Here is a 20,025-nt window from a genome sequence, read left to right as displayed (position 1 = left end):
GTATCTACTAGTATCTTAGAAAACTATACACTATCGAGATATTTATGTTATAGTCAAAATCTACATACAAGATCGTCGATGACAATCAATATCAGAATAAAGACATTGCTAGAACTTAGAACCTTGAGTTATATAAACAAACATAATGCACCAAGCAAAATATTGTTTAGGAAGAATGTCTATATTAGGACAGAAGATGCAATTACAAGCCCATTACATGAAGCATAATTACATTTTGTGCATGCATGCGGTTTTCAGCTTGGTCCCATACAATTGAGTTTGGCGCTTCAATCACGCCATTAGTGACTTCGACACCCCTCTCTGCAGGCAAACAATGCATAAAATAAGCCTTCTGTCCAGCTATTTTCATGAGTCCTTCATCCACCTGTTGACAAATAAATCAGATGTCAGGGAAAGACAAGCGTACGTGCTTCAGTGTAAAGACAGGGAGCCCACAATTCACAGATGTTATCATTCACTATTTGATTGTTTCATCGCGCTTATCAATACTAGGAGCGCTATTTAAAGCATCAATAGCGAGGGACACTTCTGTGCCTAGCATCCTATACTATTGGTTAGATGGCAAGCAATTCCATGTAAATTTAAAAAGGTGTCTTGCTCTCCATGCACAAGACGAACAGACTTATATAGCTTAGAAATTTACCGCACTCCTACCTGGAATCCTTGAAACACCCGACGACGCTGTGCAGCTTCTTCCTTTTGTCCCATGCTCGCCCAGACATCCGAGTATACAACATCAGCTCCTTTAACAGCTTCCTTTGGATCATTAGTTATCTCAATTTTGCTTACTCCAGCATTTTGTGCTTTCTTAACTGTTTCCTGATCAGGTTCGAAACCTTTTGGACAGGCACAAACAAAGTGGAAAGGAATTACTGACGCCAGCAACAACCAAGAATGCACTATGTTGTTTCCATCTCCAATATAGACAACCTGAAATTTGCAACCAATATTAAAGTGCAAAAACCTTATCGCCAGAACCAGAAAGTGGGAGACCATTCAAATGTTCGTCTGAAAGAGCTAAACCTTAGTTCCTTCCAGCTGACCAACATGTTCAACTATTGTAAGGGCATCAGCCATAATTTGGCAAGGATGGTTGTAGTCTGTCAGACCATTAATCACTGGTACCGTTGCATATTTAGCAAGATCTAGAATATCCTGCAGCAGCAATAAACAAAAAAAGAGAAAATTTTAACGTGCTTAGAAATGTCCAACCCTCCCATATCAATTTCTCAGGTCAACCGTCTCAAATTGTACAAACCCTGAAACTGATGGACACTTGGGCATGAATGATCATATGCTAAATTAACTTGCAGGGGAAGGCAACATCATACAGATATTGAGTACAAGATGGATCCAAAATTCAGCTCCAACAGAAAAGATAAAGAAAAGCTCTTGTATGAGCTACTGTTCAGAAGGGGCAACCAAATATTTTAAAGGGATAATGATGTCAAGGGTGGATTTAGAGGACACAGAAGCATGACTGGACATAACTCGAACAAACAAGAATGTTAGCAGTGCTTCACATGCGATACGGCACTAAAGTGCACCAGGAAGAAGCCGAAATAGGAAACTCACCATGTACCAGGAACAAGTTAAAACAGAAAACTCACCAGCATACCTGATGAGCAAAAACTCGAGCCATAATGACATCATTATAGCGAGACAAAACACGAGCAACATCACGAGTTTCTTCCCGCTTAGCCATCTGTATGTCATCTGGTCCCAAGTATATGGCGTGGCCACCAAGCAAGTAAAACCCTGTCTCAAAGGAAACCCTTGTCCTCATAGATGGCTTAGCAAATATCATCGCCATTGTTTTACCTTTAAATGGAAGATATGTCCTCTCTCCTGATTTTATAAGTGCTTTGACCTCTTTGGCTCGATCCAAGACGTTCAAAATAGTTGATTTATCAAAATCGCTTATGTGCAGAAAGTCCTTGGCATTTGCTGCAATAGAGAACAAGAGGCATCAGAAAACTCTACTTAAGTAGCAACCCGTATTTGACAAAAGGTTGTAACCTAGACATTACTGGCGGGCAGTTCTCACTTCTCACTTCTCCAGCCATTTTTAAATAAAACACGGGTTAATCCATTGTCGAGCATTCTCTTGAATTTATCATGAGAAACTTTATCAAAGCACTTCAAGTTCCAAGACTAGAGGACACATTATTATTGTTCTCGCGGGTTCAGAAGCACTTTAATGAAAGTAACTTGTAATGTCTGGGCTAGGCAGACATCATGGTATCTAACTTTGCACCATGGGGCCCTTGGGGGTTTCTCAGTTATATACATATTTTCTCTAATTTGTTTTTGATATATCAGGAAAATTTCATTAAAATTACACCAAGAAGATGTAAGAATATATACACTAAGGCTTATTTTATCAACTATAATCTCTAATCAGGTTGTATCAACTATCTATACAACAATGTCTTCACAGTAGAACCAAAACAAAAGTGTTTGATACAAACTCCGTAGTTTGTAGGCTATAAACAATACTTCTTGGTTTTGAAAAGCATGGTTTTTTTGCATGATACCATAGCTCATGAGAATACTACTAGCTCAGCAGACAATAAAAACGATCAGGAAGCATGCATAGGAAAATTGAACTATATATATAAGGTTAAAATTATATTTTATGTGTATATAACAGATGTCGAATCCACTTAGCTTCTAGGTGTTTGAACACTATTAGTGAGAATTTTGACTCCACCACAGAGATGGTTAAAACTCACGTAGAGCCACCACATTAAACAGTGCATGCACGGTGACATTGGACACCACACATCTAACTAGTAGGTTGGAAATTCGATTCACACCGGAGGTAAAGTGTGAAACCAAGGTTAATCCAAAAACCAATAGATCAAAAATGAAACACTAAATGCTGCATTGTAAAACAAACTTGATAGACCAAAAGAACAGTAATAAGCTAATTAAAAACAGCATTCTCCAGACTAATAGAAATCTGCAACTACCCTTTCCGTTCCAAAATACTCGTCACAGTTTCCTTTTTGAGAGTCAATTTGACTAACATTTCACTTTCATCATATATTGATATGAGAAAAATTGCAACTTGTAGCACTTTCCGAATAGATTTTTAACATACAAATTTTAATTTCAAGCATTAAATTAACCGCATTTAGCTTTGAAAATTAATCAAATTGACTCTCTAGAAACGAAACGTGAAAGCTATTGCTTAAAATCGATTGAATTTAGCTTTGAAATTAGTTACATTGACTCTCTAGATGCGAAACGTGACAGCTACTGCTTAAAATCGATTGAATTTAGCTTTGAAAATTAGTTACATTGACTCTCTAGAAGAGAAACGTGACAGCAATTGCTTAAAATTGATCGAATTTAGCTTTGAAAAATTAGTCTCTAGAAGCGAAACGTGACAGCTATTGCTTAAAATTGATCGAATTTAGCTTTGAAAATTAGTCTCTAGAAGCGAAACGTGACAGCCATTGCTTAAAATTGATCGAATTTAGCTTTGAAAATTAGTCTCTAGAAGCGAAATGTGACAGCTATTGCTTAAAATTGATCAAATTTAGCTTTGAAAATTAGTTTCCATTGACTCTCTAGAAGCGAAACGTGACAGCTATTGCCTAAAATTGATCAAATTTAGCTTTGAAAAAATAGTTACATCGACTCTATAGAAGTGAAACGTGACAGCTATTGCTTAAAATTGATCGAATTTAGCTTTGAAAAAATAGTTACATTGACTCTCTAGAAGAGAAACGTGACAGCTATTGCTTAAAATCGATCGAGTTTAGCTTTGAAAATTAGTTAAATTGACCTTCTAGAAGCGAAACGTGATAGCTATTGCTTAAAATTGATCAAATTTAGCTTTGAAAATTATTCAAATTGATTCTCGAGAAGCAAAACGTGACAGCTATATTGAAACAGAGGGAGTAAAACATAGGGCAGTAAATCAAGCAGAACTTACCAAATTCTCTAGGTTTACGACACACATTGTAGATTTAAACATTTACATTATCCAAATGAGTTAGCAAATGAAACGATATAAAAAAGGAAAAATTTGAAGGAAAAACAGGAGCGAGCCATTACCGTTGACGGAGGAGGTTGCCGGAGAAGTGGACTGGCATGAGACACGTCTACGAATGGCCGGAAATGTGATCGGAGAAGGTGAAAATACACCGGAAAAGCGTGACCATTGAATGCCGGAGCTGGAGAGAGAGGAGAATGAGGGGGAATCGGGTGATCGGAGGGAAGATAAGTTACAGAAAATGGCGGCCATTGTGTCAAGTAGAGCTCGGTGGATTTGTTTTAGTTTGGGGGAAAGAAAGTATAATTTGTGTTGATAATAAACCCTACTAAGCATACTTTTTGCCTGTATCTGTCACCCTTAATTTATTTTTTAAAATTAAACTACAGTTAAGTGCTTATTTTTGATAGAGAAAAAGATTACTATATTCCGGAATTATAATAAATGATAAACATATTTTTCCTCATATTTTGGGTATGCATATGTCCGTTAATGAAATAGTTTGCATAGGAGCATATATGTACTCAAAGTATAATAACGGGTATATATGTATCATTTATCATAGTTCGAAAATATATTTATCCTTTTTTATTTTAATTTTTTAAAAATAATTAATCCAAAAATACTATCCGACCAAATAAACCCATTGTTGCTGCTAGTTAGTGTTCACTGGTTGAAGGGAGTGGAGATAGAGTCAGAAGTGGCCGAAGCTAAGGGTGCGGTAATGATTCGTCGATAGAATGTTTTCGATTTGATGGAGACAGTAGCTATGTGGTGTTGATCAATGATGGATAGTGTTTTCGGATAAAATTTCACTGGAAATTTGAAAGTGAGGGTTCAATTTATTTGGTGTTGTTTTTGGGTGGTATGGATTAATAATTTTTTTTTTTTTGAAATAGATAGTAGTAAGTGTTGTTGTTGTATATCGTTTAGAGGGTGGAAAAAAACGTTTGTTGGATAAGCGTTTCTTGAATTTTAATTGGAAGAGGATCGGATAGTGGGTTTATTGGATCGGATAGTGATTTTGGGTTAATTATTTTAGATTAAAAAAATTTAATAGTAAGAGACAAATATACTCTCAAATTATGATAAAAGGTACATATATATCCTCCGTCATATTTTAGGTACATATATTTTTTCTATTGTTAATATAAGGGGTATATACATACCATTTCATTAATGATAATTGGGGACATATGTGTATAAAAAATATGACGAAAAGTATACACGTACCATTTATGATAGTTCGAGAATATATTTGTTCCTTTTCCTTTTTTTGATATTCTATGGATAACAATTAGATGATATTAAAATATTTAAAAGTAAAATAAATAAATAAATAAAATTAGAAAATGAAGGATGTAGTCTTGATCAATGTATTTGAAAATCAAATTCCATTAGAAGATATAGATATTTGGACATGATTTGATTGAAGTTTGAGAAAAAAAAACGAAGATATTTGGAGTTAAGTTGAAAAACGCATTTAGAAATTAAATTCATGTTTGAACGTGAGATATAGTTAAGTTTTGAGAATAATTTTTATAAAAAAACTCTTAAAATCTATTTTTCAAACTTCAAATTTATATCCAATTTTGAAGTTAAATCATAGATCAATTAATCAATAAATAACCATTTGAAATGACTTCCAAATTTCATTTCAAATCTCATTCAAGATCAAATATTCAAATTTTTAAGAGGAAATGGTGTATCAAATGACCAATGGTGGTGAGTGGTGAGTGACAATTCACGAGGGTGTTTCTTGGCCCAACAAAACATCAATACTTCACTAATGGGCCAAATCTTGTGATCTGTGATAGTGAACAAGACATTATAAAGGCCCAACTCAAAGTTTTTAGAAATGGACCTTATTTCATAGATGATTTTTGCTTAAATTACATAACTAATAAATCTATATTAGTCAATAGGCCAAGCCTATCGGTAACCTCCTAAACTTGGCACGATTTTTCACTTTGGCACTTTAATTGAACGTTTTTCACTTTTGACACCTCAAGTAGTCATAAACTGTGTCACTTTGACACCTTTTGCTGATTCAGCAAAGAGAGTGTATTAGACTCGCTTTTGGGCGCGTTTCAAAGGTATTTTTGTAATTTTTGAGGAATATTTTTTTTTATTTTTTCATCTTTATATTTTTTTAAAATTATACATGAAAATTTTTAAAATTTCATCTTCTCCACACAATTTTTCTTTAACTTAACCTCCATTAATGAAAGTTGAATTTTTCAAGAATCAATGGAACACAGTATCATACTAACAACAACCAAATTACACCCAAAACAACAACCCAAAATTCTCCTCTTCCACCCACGACATCATTAACACCCAAAAGAAAAAAAAAAGTTCATTCCATCAACCCACACAAAGAACACAGCAAAATACTCCTTTCTTCTCCATTTTCTTTTACCTATTGAACATACACATATGACTTCAATAAGAAATACCCAAATCAAAATTTCTCCAAAACTCCTAAAAAATGCAAAAGATCACTAAAAATTCAATGATTTACTTCTTTGGGGAATTTTATCAAACACAAAGTGCGCAAAGAAAGGTGAAATTATTTAAGAGGACAAATGCAATTTTTTTTTTTACTTTTCCACAAGGATAGTGGATTCTTTACTAGTAGGAAATAATCAATGTAGATCTGAAATTCATCCTTCTCCGTATTTTCATCATATATCTGAAATTCATGAAGCTATTAATATAGATCTATTATTGTTAGAGAATGAGGAGGTATGTTTATCATTATTGGAAAGCTCAATCTTCATTAATGGAGGTTTAAGCTAAAAGAAAGTTGGGTGGAGAAGACAATGTGGGGGGAGAGCTTTTTTATAATTATCCAGGGAATAAAACATGTGTCATTAATTCACTGATATAATTGTCATCTGTTTTGGCCTTTTAAAAAAAAAATTAATTATGTGTATATATAATGATGTGGCAATGTAAAATTAGATGATACAGATTAATTGATCAGGTAATCCATGATGATAGCGAGTGAGATCCATGCACCAGAGCTGATGTTGAAAAGTGCCAAAATGACATGTTTTATAGACATGAGGTGTCAAAAGTGAACAACGTCCACTTAAGGTGTCAAAGTGAAAGATGGTGCCAAGTGTAGGGGGCCGTCGATGGGTTTGGCCTAGTTAATATTTTTACAAAAATTACATAACTGATTATTATTTTAATGATTAAGATTTTTTCTTTTCCATAAGAGACATATAGCTATATTACATATACATATCTCAAAAATATACAAAATATATAGACACACAAATCTGCATATGTATTTACAATACAAAAATACATTTATATCTGCATATGTATTTACAACTACATATCTGTCCATTATGTATATATATGCATATATAACATAAATCTCTATTACAAAAAGAACAAATATATATATACACACACACACACAATACACAAATTAGTACCCATTAGCTAATAAAAACATATACAAAGTAAATACACACAAATAGATACATATGTTACCCTCCAAAGGACATAGGACAATCCAAATACAAGTTCAATACTGTCCAAAAATACATGTGTAAATTTCATACGTATATACAAAAATACAAATACATTACATGTCCCCAAATGTATATATATACACAACAAGGTTTGTATATTAGTATATATACACACAAATTAGTACCCATTAGCTAATAAATAAATATACAAATAACTCTTCGTCTTTATCTTCTTCCGTATCATATTCAAAGGAGTTTTCTATATCGGGACTTGAAATTTTACTTGATTCTTCGATTTTTTTTTCTCAAATTTTTGTATTTTGGGGGGTTTTGGAGATGAAGTTTTTTTTTTCAATTTTTTTTAATTTCATAATTTCGGTCATCCTCTCTCTATTATTACGATACTTCGACCTCACCTCTTCGATGCTACTGATTTCTTCAATTGTATAGGAGTAGAAATCATTTTAACTTCTTCACCTTGAGTTAATCCAATACTAAATGATCATGGTTTATCAGAAACTAAATTGATGGGTCGTATACCTCTATTTAATCTTTTATATGGTATGTGTTCAGCTATTAGAGTAGAATTCCACAGTTCTACAAAAAAAAATCGCAATAATAATGATGAACAAAAAAATACAAAAATACAGAATATATAGAATTTGTGAAAGTAATAGTATGCCATAAGTATAAATTAATAAGTACCTTAATTAGTGGAGTAGTGAAAAAATGAAATGAAAAAAATGAAAAATGGGATCTATTTGAGAAAAAAAAAAGTAAGAAAGAAAAAAATAAAATATTGGAGTGAAAATAGGAGAAGTTACCTGCTTGGTACCTGTCACTCAAAAAACAAAATTATTTTTGCTATAAAACATAATTTTGTGAAAGTATTGTTATTTATTATAATTATGATCTTAAGTTTGTTACTTTTTTTTTTTTTCTATTTCATATGACTTCGAGCCCAAAGACTAGAGAAATATGAAGCTCGTATGCTTTCATATTGCGGTCTGCGTTGTTAAATTAGAGATGGTGGGCTGAGTTGGGTAGAATCAAGGGGGCAATAAACCCTCTTTGATAAAATATACTATTTATATAGAATTAAAATTATTTTTAATGTATATAATAAAAAATAAATTATCATCAACTTTTTCGCACGTTTACTTCTTCATATTTGGAGTTTCTTTGATAATACTTCTGACTTAGTTATTGAGAAAGAGTGACCAAAAATATTAAAAGTAGAGATGGCATAGATCTGATGATAATTTCTAGAGATAATCTGTTGTTTTTCTTTTTCGTACTCGGAGAAAAAGAAACTCACTATTTTTTTTAGTAGCAATAAGTACGAAGTTAATATAAATGTATATTGTTAATTACACCGTGATAGATGTATAGAGCTTAAGGACTCATTTTTTTTTTAAGATTAAGACGTCTGAATATATGTAATTTATTTATTTGTAATAAATATACAATTCAAATTTAAAAAGTAATAAAATATTATATTATTATATTAAAAATTAAGTTATATTAAATATATAATAAAATTAATTTTAAATTTTATCTTAAAATTATTTTTTTATCTCTTCTACCAAACGATCCTTTATTATTTACCCAACTTCGAAGCATAATCTTGACGTGCTGATTTTATTATATAGTATATAATCTTGGTGGATGGAGGCGAATTATAAGATTTATAGTATTGAATCCATATTGAATGCACTATGCTTTTAGAATTATAGATTTAGACGTATTATTATTTATTAATATAAATTTGTAGTTTATATAAAAAATGCTGAGTTCGAAAGATCGATCAGATTTTCATATACAAGCATATCTGAATAATATTGAGGGAATGTATTACGTTTTAAAAAGAGTCTGAATATTCAGACTCTTTTCTCATATCTGACTGATTCAGAGAATTTCAGATACATTAAGAGGCAGTTTAAAAAAAAATGCACTTAATAAACTGAAATCTGAATCATTTAGATTCAGACCTTCATTAAGTGCATAAGTGAGTATGGTCAGAATAACACATTCATATTAATACATCTAGATGTAGAATGGTTTCTTTTCAAGTCTGATATATGCACCAACTTAATTTATTATAACAGACAAAAACAAAAACTAAAATTAACCAATTTACTATGTTAAAGAAAACTCAAAGTTATATATTCATTGATCCCCAACAATGTGGTAAGATGAACATGCTCCGACGTTCTTTAGTCAGACATCTATAATTTGAGTTTTGAGTGTAAAATAACTATGTAAATTTATTAGATCAGTTATTATAAGTTTTAGTAAAACTTTTAAGTTTTCAAGTTATAGCAACTTTCATCTTAAAAAAATATATATAAAATATTTTTCTTTTAATTGAAAATACAAAAAAATAATTAATAAAAAAGAAAAAGTAAGATTTAATACAATTAATATACAAATTACCTTCCTTAAAAATAGTTAACCTTAATTACTGATTTTTATCCACCCCAAATCTCTCTAACCGTTTATTTTTGTTCCTATTTTAATGCTTGTATTACGAGTCCCATCTTCATACACTACCTTCCTCTGTTACACGATTTCTGTCTACCAGTACACAAAAGACGCTTGCTAACTAAGCGTTATTGAGTATAGTTTGAAAGAAAAGCAAAAACAAGTATTTCTTTAGATAACAAATATGAATTCTGTTAATTGCATTCAATCATGATACGTCATGGAGGGAGATGGGATTCGTCAGGTTTGTTCATTTATTTTTACGCCTTCTAAACGAATTTAAATATATATGTTTTGTGTGTTTCTTCAATTATCTATTGTTACAATGTTGAATTTTGGACGTTTATCAATTTTACTAAAATTATTGTATAAACAGGAATACCGAGGGACTTTAGAATTGATGGGATAATGTATGATGCAACGACCAAGTACAAAGGATTAGTAGAAGCAATCGCAACACAACTGATGATAGACACATCTGTAAATAATCTTGAAATCCGATACATAGTAAGTGATAGATGCCCAACTATGGTCATACACAATGATACAAGTATGCAGGTGTATTTGAAACAAAAGAAAACAGTTGTTGGTTTCTTCCTAAAATATCCATTGTACGTTACAACTTTGGATAAATCCAACGGTGTAATTCACCAAACTGAAGGAGCAATTGTTTGTGTTGGGCAACAGTGTTCTATCGAAAAGAATGAACAAAGTAGAAAGCTGTTTTCAAAAGATTGTGTTCGTTTGATCGAGATAAGTCCAGATTTTGAAGAATTTGAACAAGAAGGTATGGATATAATTTGTGATGTAACGAATATCAACATAGCTGTAAAGCAGACTTACAAGGATAAACAAACACTGATGAATGTTATGGAGTTGCACACATTTATGAAACAGTTCTCTTATCGAACTGAAAGATCAAGTGGAAACAGGTAAAAACATTTGTATTTTTTTTGTGTATTAAGTTGGATATAATAGTTGTATGTTAATTCGATATCTATTTTTTTTTTGTAATAATAATTTTTTAATTTAACAGCTACTATTTAATTTGTGTGGTGGAGGATCGCACTTGATTTCTTCGTTCTTTCAGAATTAACAAATCGAAGATTTTTAAGATAAGAAAATATTGTGACATTCATACATGCTCAATAAAGGATCAAGTTTATGCAAGACGTCAAGGAATGACAAAAGTGATAGCCGGATTGATCTTAGGTAATTATGTGGATACCAAAAGAATATACACTCTCAACGATATTGTTTCTGATATGATGAAGGAGCATGGGATTTCACTTGTTTATCATCAGGCATGGCGGACAAAAATCAAAGCAGTTAAAATATTGCGCGGTGATCCTACCAAGTCATATCAAAAGATATTGGGTTATTTGTATATGTTGGAAAAGTATTATCCAGGATCTATTGTTAGCTGGAAGAAAATCGAAGAAAATAGATTCTTGTATGCTTTTGTTGCATTGGGCGCTTCAATTCGTGGATGAAAATATTACAGGACAATTGTTGTAGTCGATGGAGCAGCTCTAAAATCGCTTTACGGTGGAACTATGCTGATTGCGAGCACATTGGACCCAGAAGGTAATGTTTATTTATTTAATTTTTTTTTATAATGAAAATTATATCAGAATGTTAAGGTGTTGTATAATATTGGTATGTCATCTGTATGTATTTTGTTTGTTTTGCTAAAAAGTAATCAACCAATATATTATATGAAGTATGTTATGATTGTAGGTCATATATTACCCCTTGCTTATGCTGCGGTTGATTAAGAAAATATTGCATCTTGGACTTGATTTTTTGATAAATTTAAGATTACATTTGGGGAAAGAAAAGGTATTTGTATAATGTCCGATAAAAATGAAAGATTTGGAAGGCAACATCCGCAGTATATCAAAATCTGTCACATCATGCTTGTATTTGAAATCTGTGGTGCAACATAAAGGTAAACTTTCGTAATAATTTTGAAGAATTACATAAACTTTTTTTTGCAATGGCAAAGACATATACTCTACAACAATTTGAAGAGTTAATGGAAAGGGTGGACCAAATAGATAAGAGAGTTAGGGGATATTTATTCCAAATTGACTACCACAAATGGGCAAGGGTTCATTCTACTGTCAAATGGACTTGGACAATGACATCAAACATAGCGGAATCAATCAACAACACGAACAAAATAGCTAGAAGATTACCCGTGGTTTCAACAATGAATTTTATGAGGTTAATGATTGAATCATGGAATGCAAAACAACATGAGGAGGCAAAAAACAGGTTAACAGAGTTGAAAGTCAAATATAATGATATTTTGACAAATAATCATTTGCTTTCATAGAGAATGATAGTAAGTCCTTTATGCATTACTTTTTACATGACTTAATTTTTTTGTTAATTGGTTTGTGTATTAAAATTGATTCTAAATGCAGGTAAAAGCATCAAATGGATTCCTGCATACTGTAAGTAATGGAGCAAAAATATTCATTGTTTGTTTGTGAAGCAGAAAGTGCAGCTGTGGAGAATTTCAATTGGCCGAAATACCCTTCTCTCATGCTATGGCTGCTATTACGTATAGAAACCAACATGGCGAGAACTATTGCTCACCGTACTACAACAACAAAAATTTATAAGATGCTTATGCCATACCAGTTGAATCTCTTCCTTGTGAAAGTACATGGAAAATACCGCGTGAAGTGTTGGATGGAGTTGTATTACCACCTGATTCAAAACGACCTCCCGGAAGACCATGTTATGAAAGATGGAAAGCACCAAATAAAGACAAGTGTAAACGTTTAAAGATTACATGTTGTGACTGTCATCGTGAGGGGCACAATAAAATGACTTGCCACAAACATGCACCACCAGCATAAGATGGAATCTATTTTGCTTACTTTATGTTGATGTTAATTTTAAAAAAAAAACATTAATGATCAATAAATTGAAGTGTTAAGATTTGTTCCGTTTTAATTACTTTGTGGTTATGGATATTTATTTTTATTGGTTTTAAATAATCAAATGTTTGAGAGTTGGTGAATTTTTTTTTCAATTAATATGACTGAACACGTATATAATGTTGGAAAAAATAACAACATACACCGAAAATGCACTGTAATGTGCAATAATTGCAACTTGGTATTCAGGTATTTGAATGAATAATAAACTAGGACTCCTACCTATGTAAGATAGTGATAGCTATTGTACATTTTAGTTTACCTAATGAATTACAATCTGTAGAATCATATTTGGATACATGTAAAGTTCAAAGATAGAGATAAGGAGAAATAAGCAGTTAGGTAACTTTTGAATTGTATCATGTTGGAGCAGACGTAGAATACACAATGAAAGAATCAAGAAAAATGCAAGACTTAAATGAGAATCTGCACTTGAATGGGACTCTACACGTCAAAAAATACATTGTATAACAGCTGAATGCAACCAATGCATGTATCAAATTGGGTTGAAAATTATGTATCTACAAGAACTAATACAAGCACAAGAACTTCCCCAATTAAAAACATTGTTGCTTTACTTCATCACATCAATAAAGTTCAACCAAAAGGAACCAAACTCAATATAGAGTAACCAAAAAAAATTCGGGTGTCCTTGTAACTATTGAAAAAGATACTACTACTTTCAAATATCAAAATATCCGTCAAAAAACACAAGAACTAAATAAGAACAACTATTGTTGTAATATTTTGTGACTGGTAGTATCGTGTCCTTGTACTTTCAAACTGCTCCCTAGATCTTTTGAAACCACCATGCTTGCTAGTAACATTTTCTGTTGCCTCACTTTCACTGATTGCCCCATCAGTTTGCTTTCGTCTGACATAATCCCATAGTAGTGCACCGTATCTGATTCGATAGTTGACAGCATCAAAAAGTCTACTAAAGATATCAAACATGCCATGACTAACGTACTGAGTGAAGGTGCGTACAAATATACCACAATCACTGTAAAATAGAAAATCAGCAAAATCATTTATAAAGCAACATATATATTAATATAAATACATAAAAATATAATTTAAATTTAACTTACTTAGATTGAGGTTCCTATTGTGGTGTATCCTTCAAAATGACATACTCCAAAGGTTCACTCAGTGATTTATCAATGTATGCAGCTTTTCGATGCCAGTCAATATCCGAACGTTTTTCGTAAAAATTAGTGGCAACCAAAAACATAAGTATCATGGTTGAAAAGGACCGAACATGATCTAAAACATTCTTTGAATGGATAACACCTCCCATCATTGAATCATAAACGTATAGACACCTATGTCTAATTCGAAAAACAATCAATATCCAATGAAATGACTCACTAACATTCACAGGAATGATGATATTATCAACAGAATCCCAGGAAATATTGGCAAGCAGTTTGTAACCCCTAATATATTGGCTAACATGGTGTTCAGGAGTAATACAACTCATTTCTTCATTCAAACTCAACCATTATTGATGAATTGAACGTATCCATTTAACAAAGAAGACATCGGTAGTGATGTATGTAATAGACTTTACGACACTGTACTTTAATTTTTTCCTCAAGTAATATATTATCACGTCAACATGCTGAATAAACAAAAACTATACAATAGCATAATTAGTGTGTTCTGTACACAAAATACTCGCAATCCAAGCATACTAAGCATAAGGGATATCAAGGCAGTAAATTTATATTACTTGTATTACTTATAATCAACCCAAAAATATCAAGGCAGTCAATTTAAATTACTTACAAGAAAACTTTTTTAATGAGTATTTAATATCTATTTCATAGATAGACATCTAAAAGGGACTTAAATAGTTAGTCATGGCAGAAAGTCATAAGGGATTCGTATTCATAAGCTATTATCTTTCATTTTATATTAGTTGTTATATTTTTCTATCGCACATGTTTTAAAATATATATATTTTTTATTCAACTACCTTTCATTCTTTTTAGTCTATCCAATATTGTTTACTTTCAAAATCAAAAAATTTTAAAGACAACCAAATCACTAAGGTGTCCCACTTAGTAAAACTTTTACCATCCCACATACTAAAACTTTTCCTAAAGTGGAATATGCAACTAACTTGTTTATAGCGTATCAACTTTATTGTCCTTTCTATACATATTGACGAATCTACAAAATTCACATACCAAGAAGTTTATGATGTATTTTTGTTGCTATCTTTCATTTATCTATGGTCTTTGTTTTTCCTATTCTTTTTCCTGGTGGTCTCTTAATTGACCTGAAAAGCCTAAATTTACATACACTAAATTTGCATCACATATGGACAATGAATGCACAAGTATATAAGCAAATTTTATACTGCATGTAAGAAACAAAATAGAGTGCATGGCACTACCAAACAACATAATTAAATGCATTAAATTCCAAAAAATTGTATATGATTTAGTCCATTATAAAAAGAAAGGAGAATAGAAAAAATGATTAAAATTATCTACAAAATGCTTTTGATCAAATTTCTCCAAATTGAGCTTCCAAATGTATGATGTTTGAAAGAGAAAAAAAAGAGAAAGAAGAATGTAAACAAAATCAATGAAGCAGGCATACATAGAAGAAGTCTGAATTTCAATGCTCATAAACAAGTTGGAAAGACTATACTTTGTACTGCTATTTACATACGAAATAAATCTGAAGAAATTATTCAATACCAAATAAAATACAGAACACATACCTCATCATTCCATGGTCATCCAGTGTGAATCAAGGTGCGAAACCAATCTTTATCTTCAATTTTTATGTCAGCCAATACAAATTCAGGAATTATCTGATGTTGAACTGTTAATAAAAAAAATTTAAAATTCAAAAAACACACTTTTTTCCTCTTGACTTTGAATTTTGATAACACCAATCAGTGAACTGCTCAATCAACAAATCTGGAGTCTCAAAATCAATATACTCCTGAAACGGATGCTTACTCTTGAAGTACAACGGACATCTTCGGGAGCTTGTGTCAGATTGATTATACACATCTACTGGAGATTTGTCAAACATTATAGGCGTAGCGATATGTGCTTTGATGTTTCCAATACTCTAAATATTGGTTCAAGAGAAACTAATTGAGACTCAGTAAAAAAGGGTATGTCATCCCACGATGACTGATCATTGACATGATTAGTCACAACTGAATTGTCAGAAAATGTGAATAAAACATGAGAACTCATGAAGAAATTTCAATAATGTACAATCTTGTTATTATATAAATAAAATTAAATACGAAAGTATAGAAATAAACTTCATCTTGCTTCTTGCTTGACTTGGTGTTTGTAAACCAACGTCCACATTCTCATGAAAGATATAGTATTTTAATAGTAGTTAGTAATGAGAAAATTAATACCAAATATATGATAATTCAATGCAATGAAAATTAAATCTCTTTTTCAACAAATTCAGACGATTGCTGTTTAACCAATCTTAATTTATTCAATATCAACTTCACAGATTCTTGAACAAACTCCCTCATCCCATTGAATTCACTATCAACCTGAAAAGAACATAAAGCAATGAAAAAGATATATCAAAAACTTATTCATATTAACAATGAAATATAAAATTATAAATTAAACATACTTTCTTCTGATATTCTATCATTTCATCAAGAACCTGCACATACATGACTATAAAGTACTTAGTTAATAGTACAATTGAAAAATATAACCCTATGAAATGAATACACAAAAATGTTGTACTGAAAAGATGATGTGCATTATAACATTTTACATATCATTCAAAACAAACCTTCTCCTGAAATAACGACATATCACAACGAACCTGCATGTAGACACACAGAAAACATCAATCACATGTTTATTAAATATTTTGAATATAATACTGAATATGTACTTGAAGATTAAATTGGAAACATACATTGACTATTTCATTCTTTAGGACAGTAAATGTATCTTCAGATATGGATGGTACAGAATGATCTAAATCATTACGATGTTCATGACCCAAGCTGTCCTGGTGAATAGCTCCAAGGTTGAATTCCACTTCCTCTTCATTGGTAAACACAATGTCTCTAAACACATACCGAAGTTTAAACAAAAAGTTAGATATACAACTAAACACTGGCATGTTCAAAAAGTGTTACTGCATACCAATAATATATATATAAAATATGAAGAAAAAATGCTCATACATAAAATAATTACTTAAGAAAATACAGTTAGAATAAGATCATTACCTCATTGTTGTACCGCTTGAACATCTTACTCTGAAGATAGTCATAAAAAATGAGTTCTTCAGATGACTCCCAATTTAAAATTATTGAAATTTGGGATCCAATCCGATTAGCAACACACTTATCAATGTTCAAACAACACTCATAGAATCAGATTTGAAGCGCAAGATGAAATCCTCGAAAATGAAAAGAGGATGGATTTTTTTTCATCTTATGACTACAAGATTTTTTCAATACTTGAAAACACTCACCTCCCCAATCATACTTCAAATAGTGACCTGATTCTATCAAATCAAAATCAGCCTTCTTTATGAACGTTCTTGGTAGCTCAGATTGAAGAAATCGACTTATTAAGTATACTAATCTAATTTCATAAAAATCTTCAACTCGAAAAGTAATCTTCTTGTTAACAAAATCATCATAGAAAACAGACCTCATTACCTTATTCATACCCGGATAATATCTATCCATTAATTTATTTTTTACTTTAGGATCAGAAACAAAATCTGATTTCTTAAAATATTTCAACCCACTAACCACAGAAAATTTCCTCTTTTCGAAATGCAGTTCTTTATCATTGATATTGAAGATGAATAAAACATCCCTATCGTTATCGATTTCTGCAAGTAATAGACTACAGAGAAGCTGGGGTTGAATTTTTAAAAAATACATATTCAAAAAATGACAAAATGGAGATTTCTGAAACATTTTGAAATGCTCTGTGGTCCATTTCTGTTTGAGATCATCAAACACATTAACTTTTATGTATGAAGACCAGTGAGTATACTGCTTTTTATCCTGAAAAAAAGACAAACAATTCACAACACTTTTACCATCAAATAAAAATATATACAAAAGTTTTTTGGTAACATCTCTGTTTTTTGCATACTTAAAATAAACAATTCACAAAACTTTAGTCATGAATACAAAAAAACATAATGCACCAACTTGTTTCACATTTAGAAGCTATATTTCAACTAACAACCATTAACAACAAAAGTAGCATGTCAACTTTCAACCATAACAATAACAAAAGTGAAATTTTAAACTTTTTAACCACTAGCAACAACAAAAGATATTTTAACATAATTCGAACAGTAACAAGATCAAGAGTTATATTTCAACTTGAAATCACAAAAACTTAAAATTAATAAAGGCTAATTTACATGTATGCCAATAAAAAAATTAAAATTAATTCAACATCAATTTAACCAATTTAATACATGTTGAAAAAAAATCAGATTACACTAACCTTGCACACATTTCTTGATTTCTTTTTGTCAGACTTGTTATCATCCACCTTGCCAATAACCACACTGACCTTAGACATTGTAACTCTAGCATTTTTATGATTTTTTTTTAATTTTTTTATTTTAGGCACGAAAATTTCATCTTCAAAATCTGAATCGGAATCATGTTGACCAACATTTTTTTTCCTCTTGTCAACCTTCTTAAAATCTGGAACAACAACCTTTTTTGATACTCTATTGTTTTGCATGTTGAGTTGTTGTTGCTTCAAGGATGGTGAAATCTTAGAACTATCTGATTTCTCCTACAAAATTTTAATTTTATTGTGAGGAATAGAATCAACTTCAACTATTTTTTTCTTGTTCTTTAATTTTGAAGATGGGGTAAAGCATCCCAAATCAAACGATGGTCTTGAAAGATTAATAGGAATATGTTCTTGTATAAATCTAAGGCTTTTCCTACTAGGGGTAGAATCAAACTTGATTTTTTGAAACATTATTTCAAGAAAATAATAAATCTCAAGAAAACAATAAAAAGCTTAAGATATTAATCCAAGATCAATGGTTAATGGACATTGGGAAACCAAAAAGCATACTCAAAAGAAAAGAAAATAAGTTGAAAAGACTACTCAATTGAATATGCCGTAACAGAAGGGAAAAGTTTTATTGATAATCAGTAAAAGTTAAAAGTTAAATTGAGTATGAATATAAGTTAAAAAAGGTAAAGAAATAGACTTCTATTGGTAATTAAATACTGTAATTGACTAGGAGTGATAAATATTAAATACTAAATATAAGGAAATAATACAAATAATAAATATTAAAAAATTAATTTTCAGAAATTTAATTAAAATATTTTTTTTCAAAAGTTGCTATGGCTTGTAATTATTTCTTAAGTCTAATAATTAATGAAAAGTTATGCTAAAACTTGTAATTAACAATCTAAAAAGTATATTTGGGATAATTTTCACTAAAAAAATTGATGACAAGAAATTCTTCCGTTAAACATAAAGGTCAAAAAGTACTAGTGGATTTTGAATACTCCCTCCGTTTATTTTTATTTATAATAAATTTTTTAATTATATTTTTATTTTATTTATTATTTTTAATATGTCAAGAAAAGTCAATTTATTTTGGGTAAACAACATAAATTCCAACAATTTGCTACCTAATTATTCTCTCTCTCAACTTTTATATTAATTACATGATATTTCGGATATGATACATTATTTAACCTCCCATACATTACTAACCAATTAATTGAAGATAAAAAAGAAATAAACGTTTAAAGTGCCTAAAATTGAGGAATTAACACACTCAATTTAAGATATTTTTCATTTAATTACAAAAAATCTTCAACAACTTCATTATTTGTAATTTAAATAATCAAATCAATCTTCATTTACCATAATCTTTCAAAACTAATTTCTTCTCCAATCATTCATTCCCTGCGTTCAGAAAAAATTGAACATACTATAAGAATCTGATGTATCATGCGTATCTCATATCACACACACACACACACACACACACACACACACACACACACACACACACACACACACACACACACACA

General features: G+C 30.8%; 1 protein-coding gene across 1 annotated transcript; it reads right to left on the bottom strand.

The window, feature by feature from the left end:
* Window positions 1-109: 109 nt before the first annotated feature.
* On the bottom strand, window positions 110-4,430 carry LOC107866980 (ornithine transcarbamylase, chloroplastic). The gene is made up of 5 exons (XM_016713049.2): window positions 4,090-4,430; window positions 1,640-1,968; window positions 1,045-1,176; window positions 676-951; window positions 110-385 (listed from the first exon to the last, which is right to left on the bottom strand). The coding sequence occupies exons 1-5, from the start codon at window positions 4,361-4,363 to the stop codon at window positions 203-205; spliced, it is 1,194 nt and encodes a 397-aa protein (XP_016568535.1). The 5' UTR covers window positions 4,364-4,430; the 3' UTR covers window positions 110-202.
* Window positions 4,431-20,025: the final 15,595 nt, after the last annotated feature.

Source organism: Capsicum annuum, chromosome 4 (genome assembly GCF_002878395.1).
Source record: "Capsicum annuum cultivar UCD-10X-F1 chromosome 4, UCD10Xv1.1, whole genome shotgun sequence".
NCBI lineage: Eukaryota > Viridiplantae > Streptophyta > Magnoliopsida > Solanales > Solanaceae > Capsicum > Capsicum annuum.
Note: the sequence above shows the minus strand (reverse complement) of the source record. Positions and strands in the feature narration are given on the sequence as shown.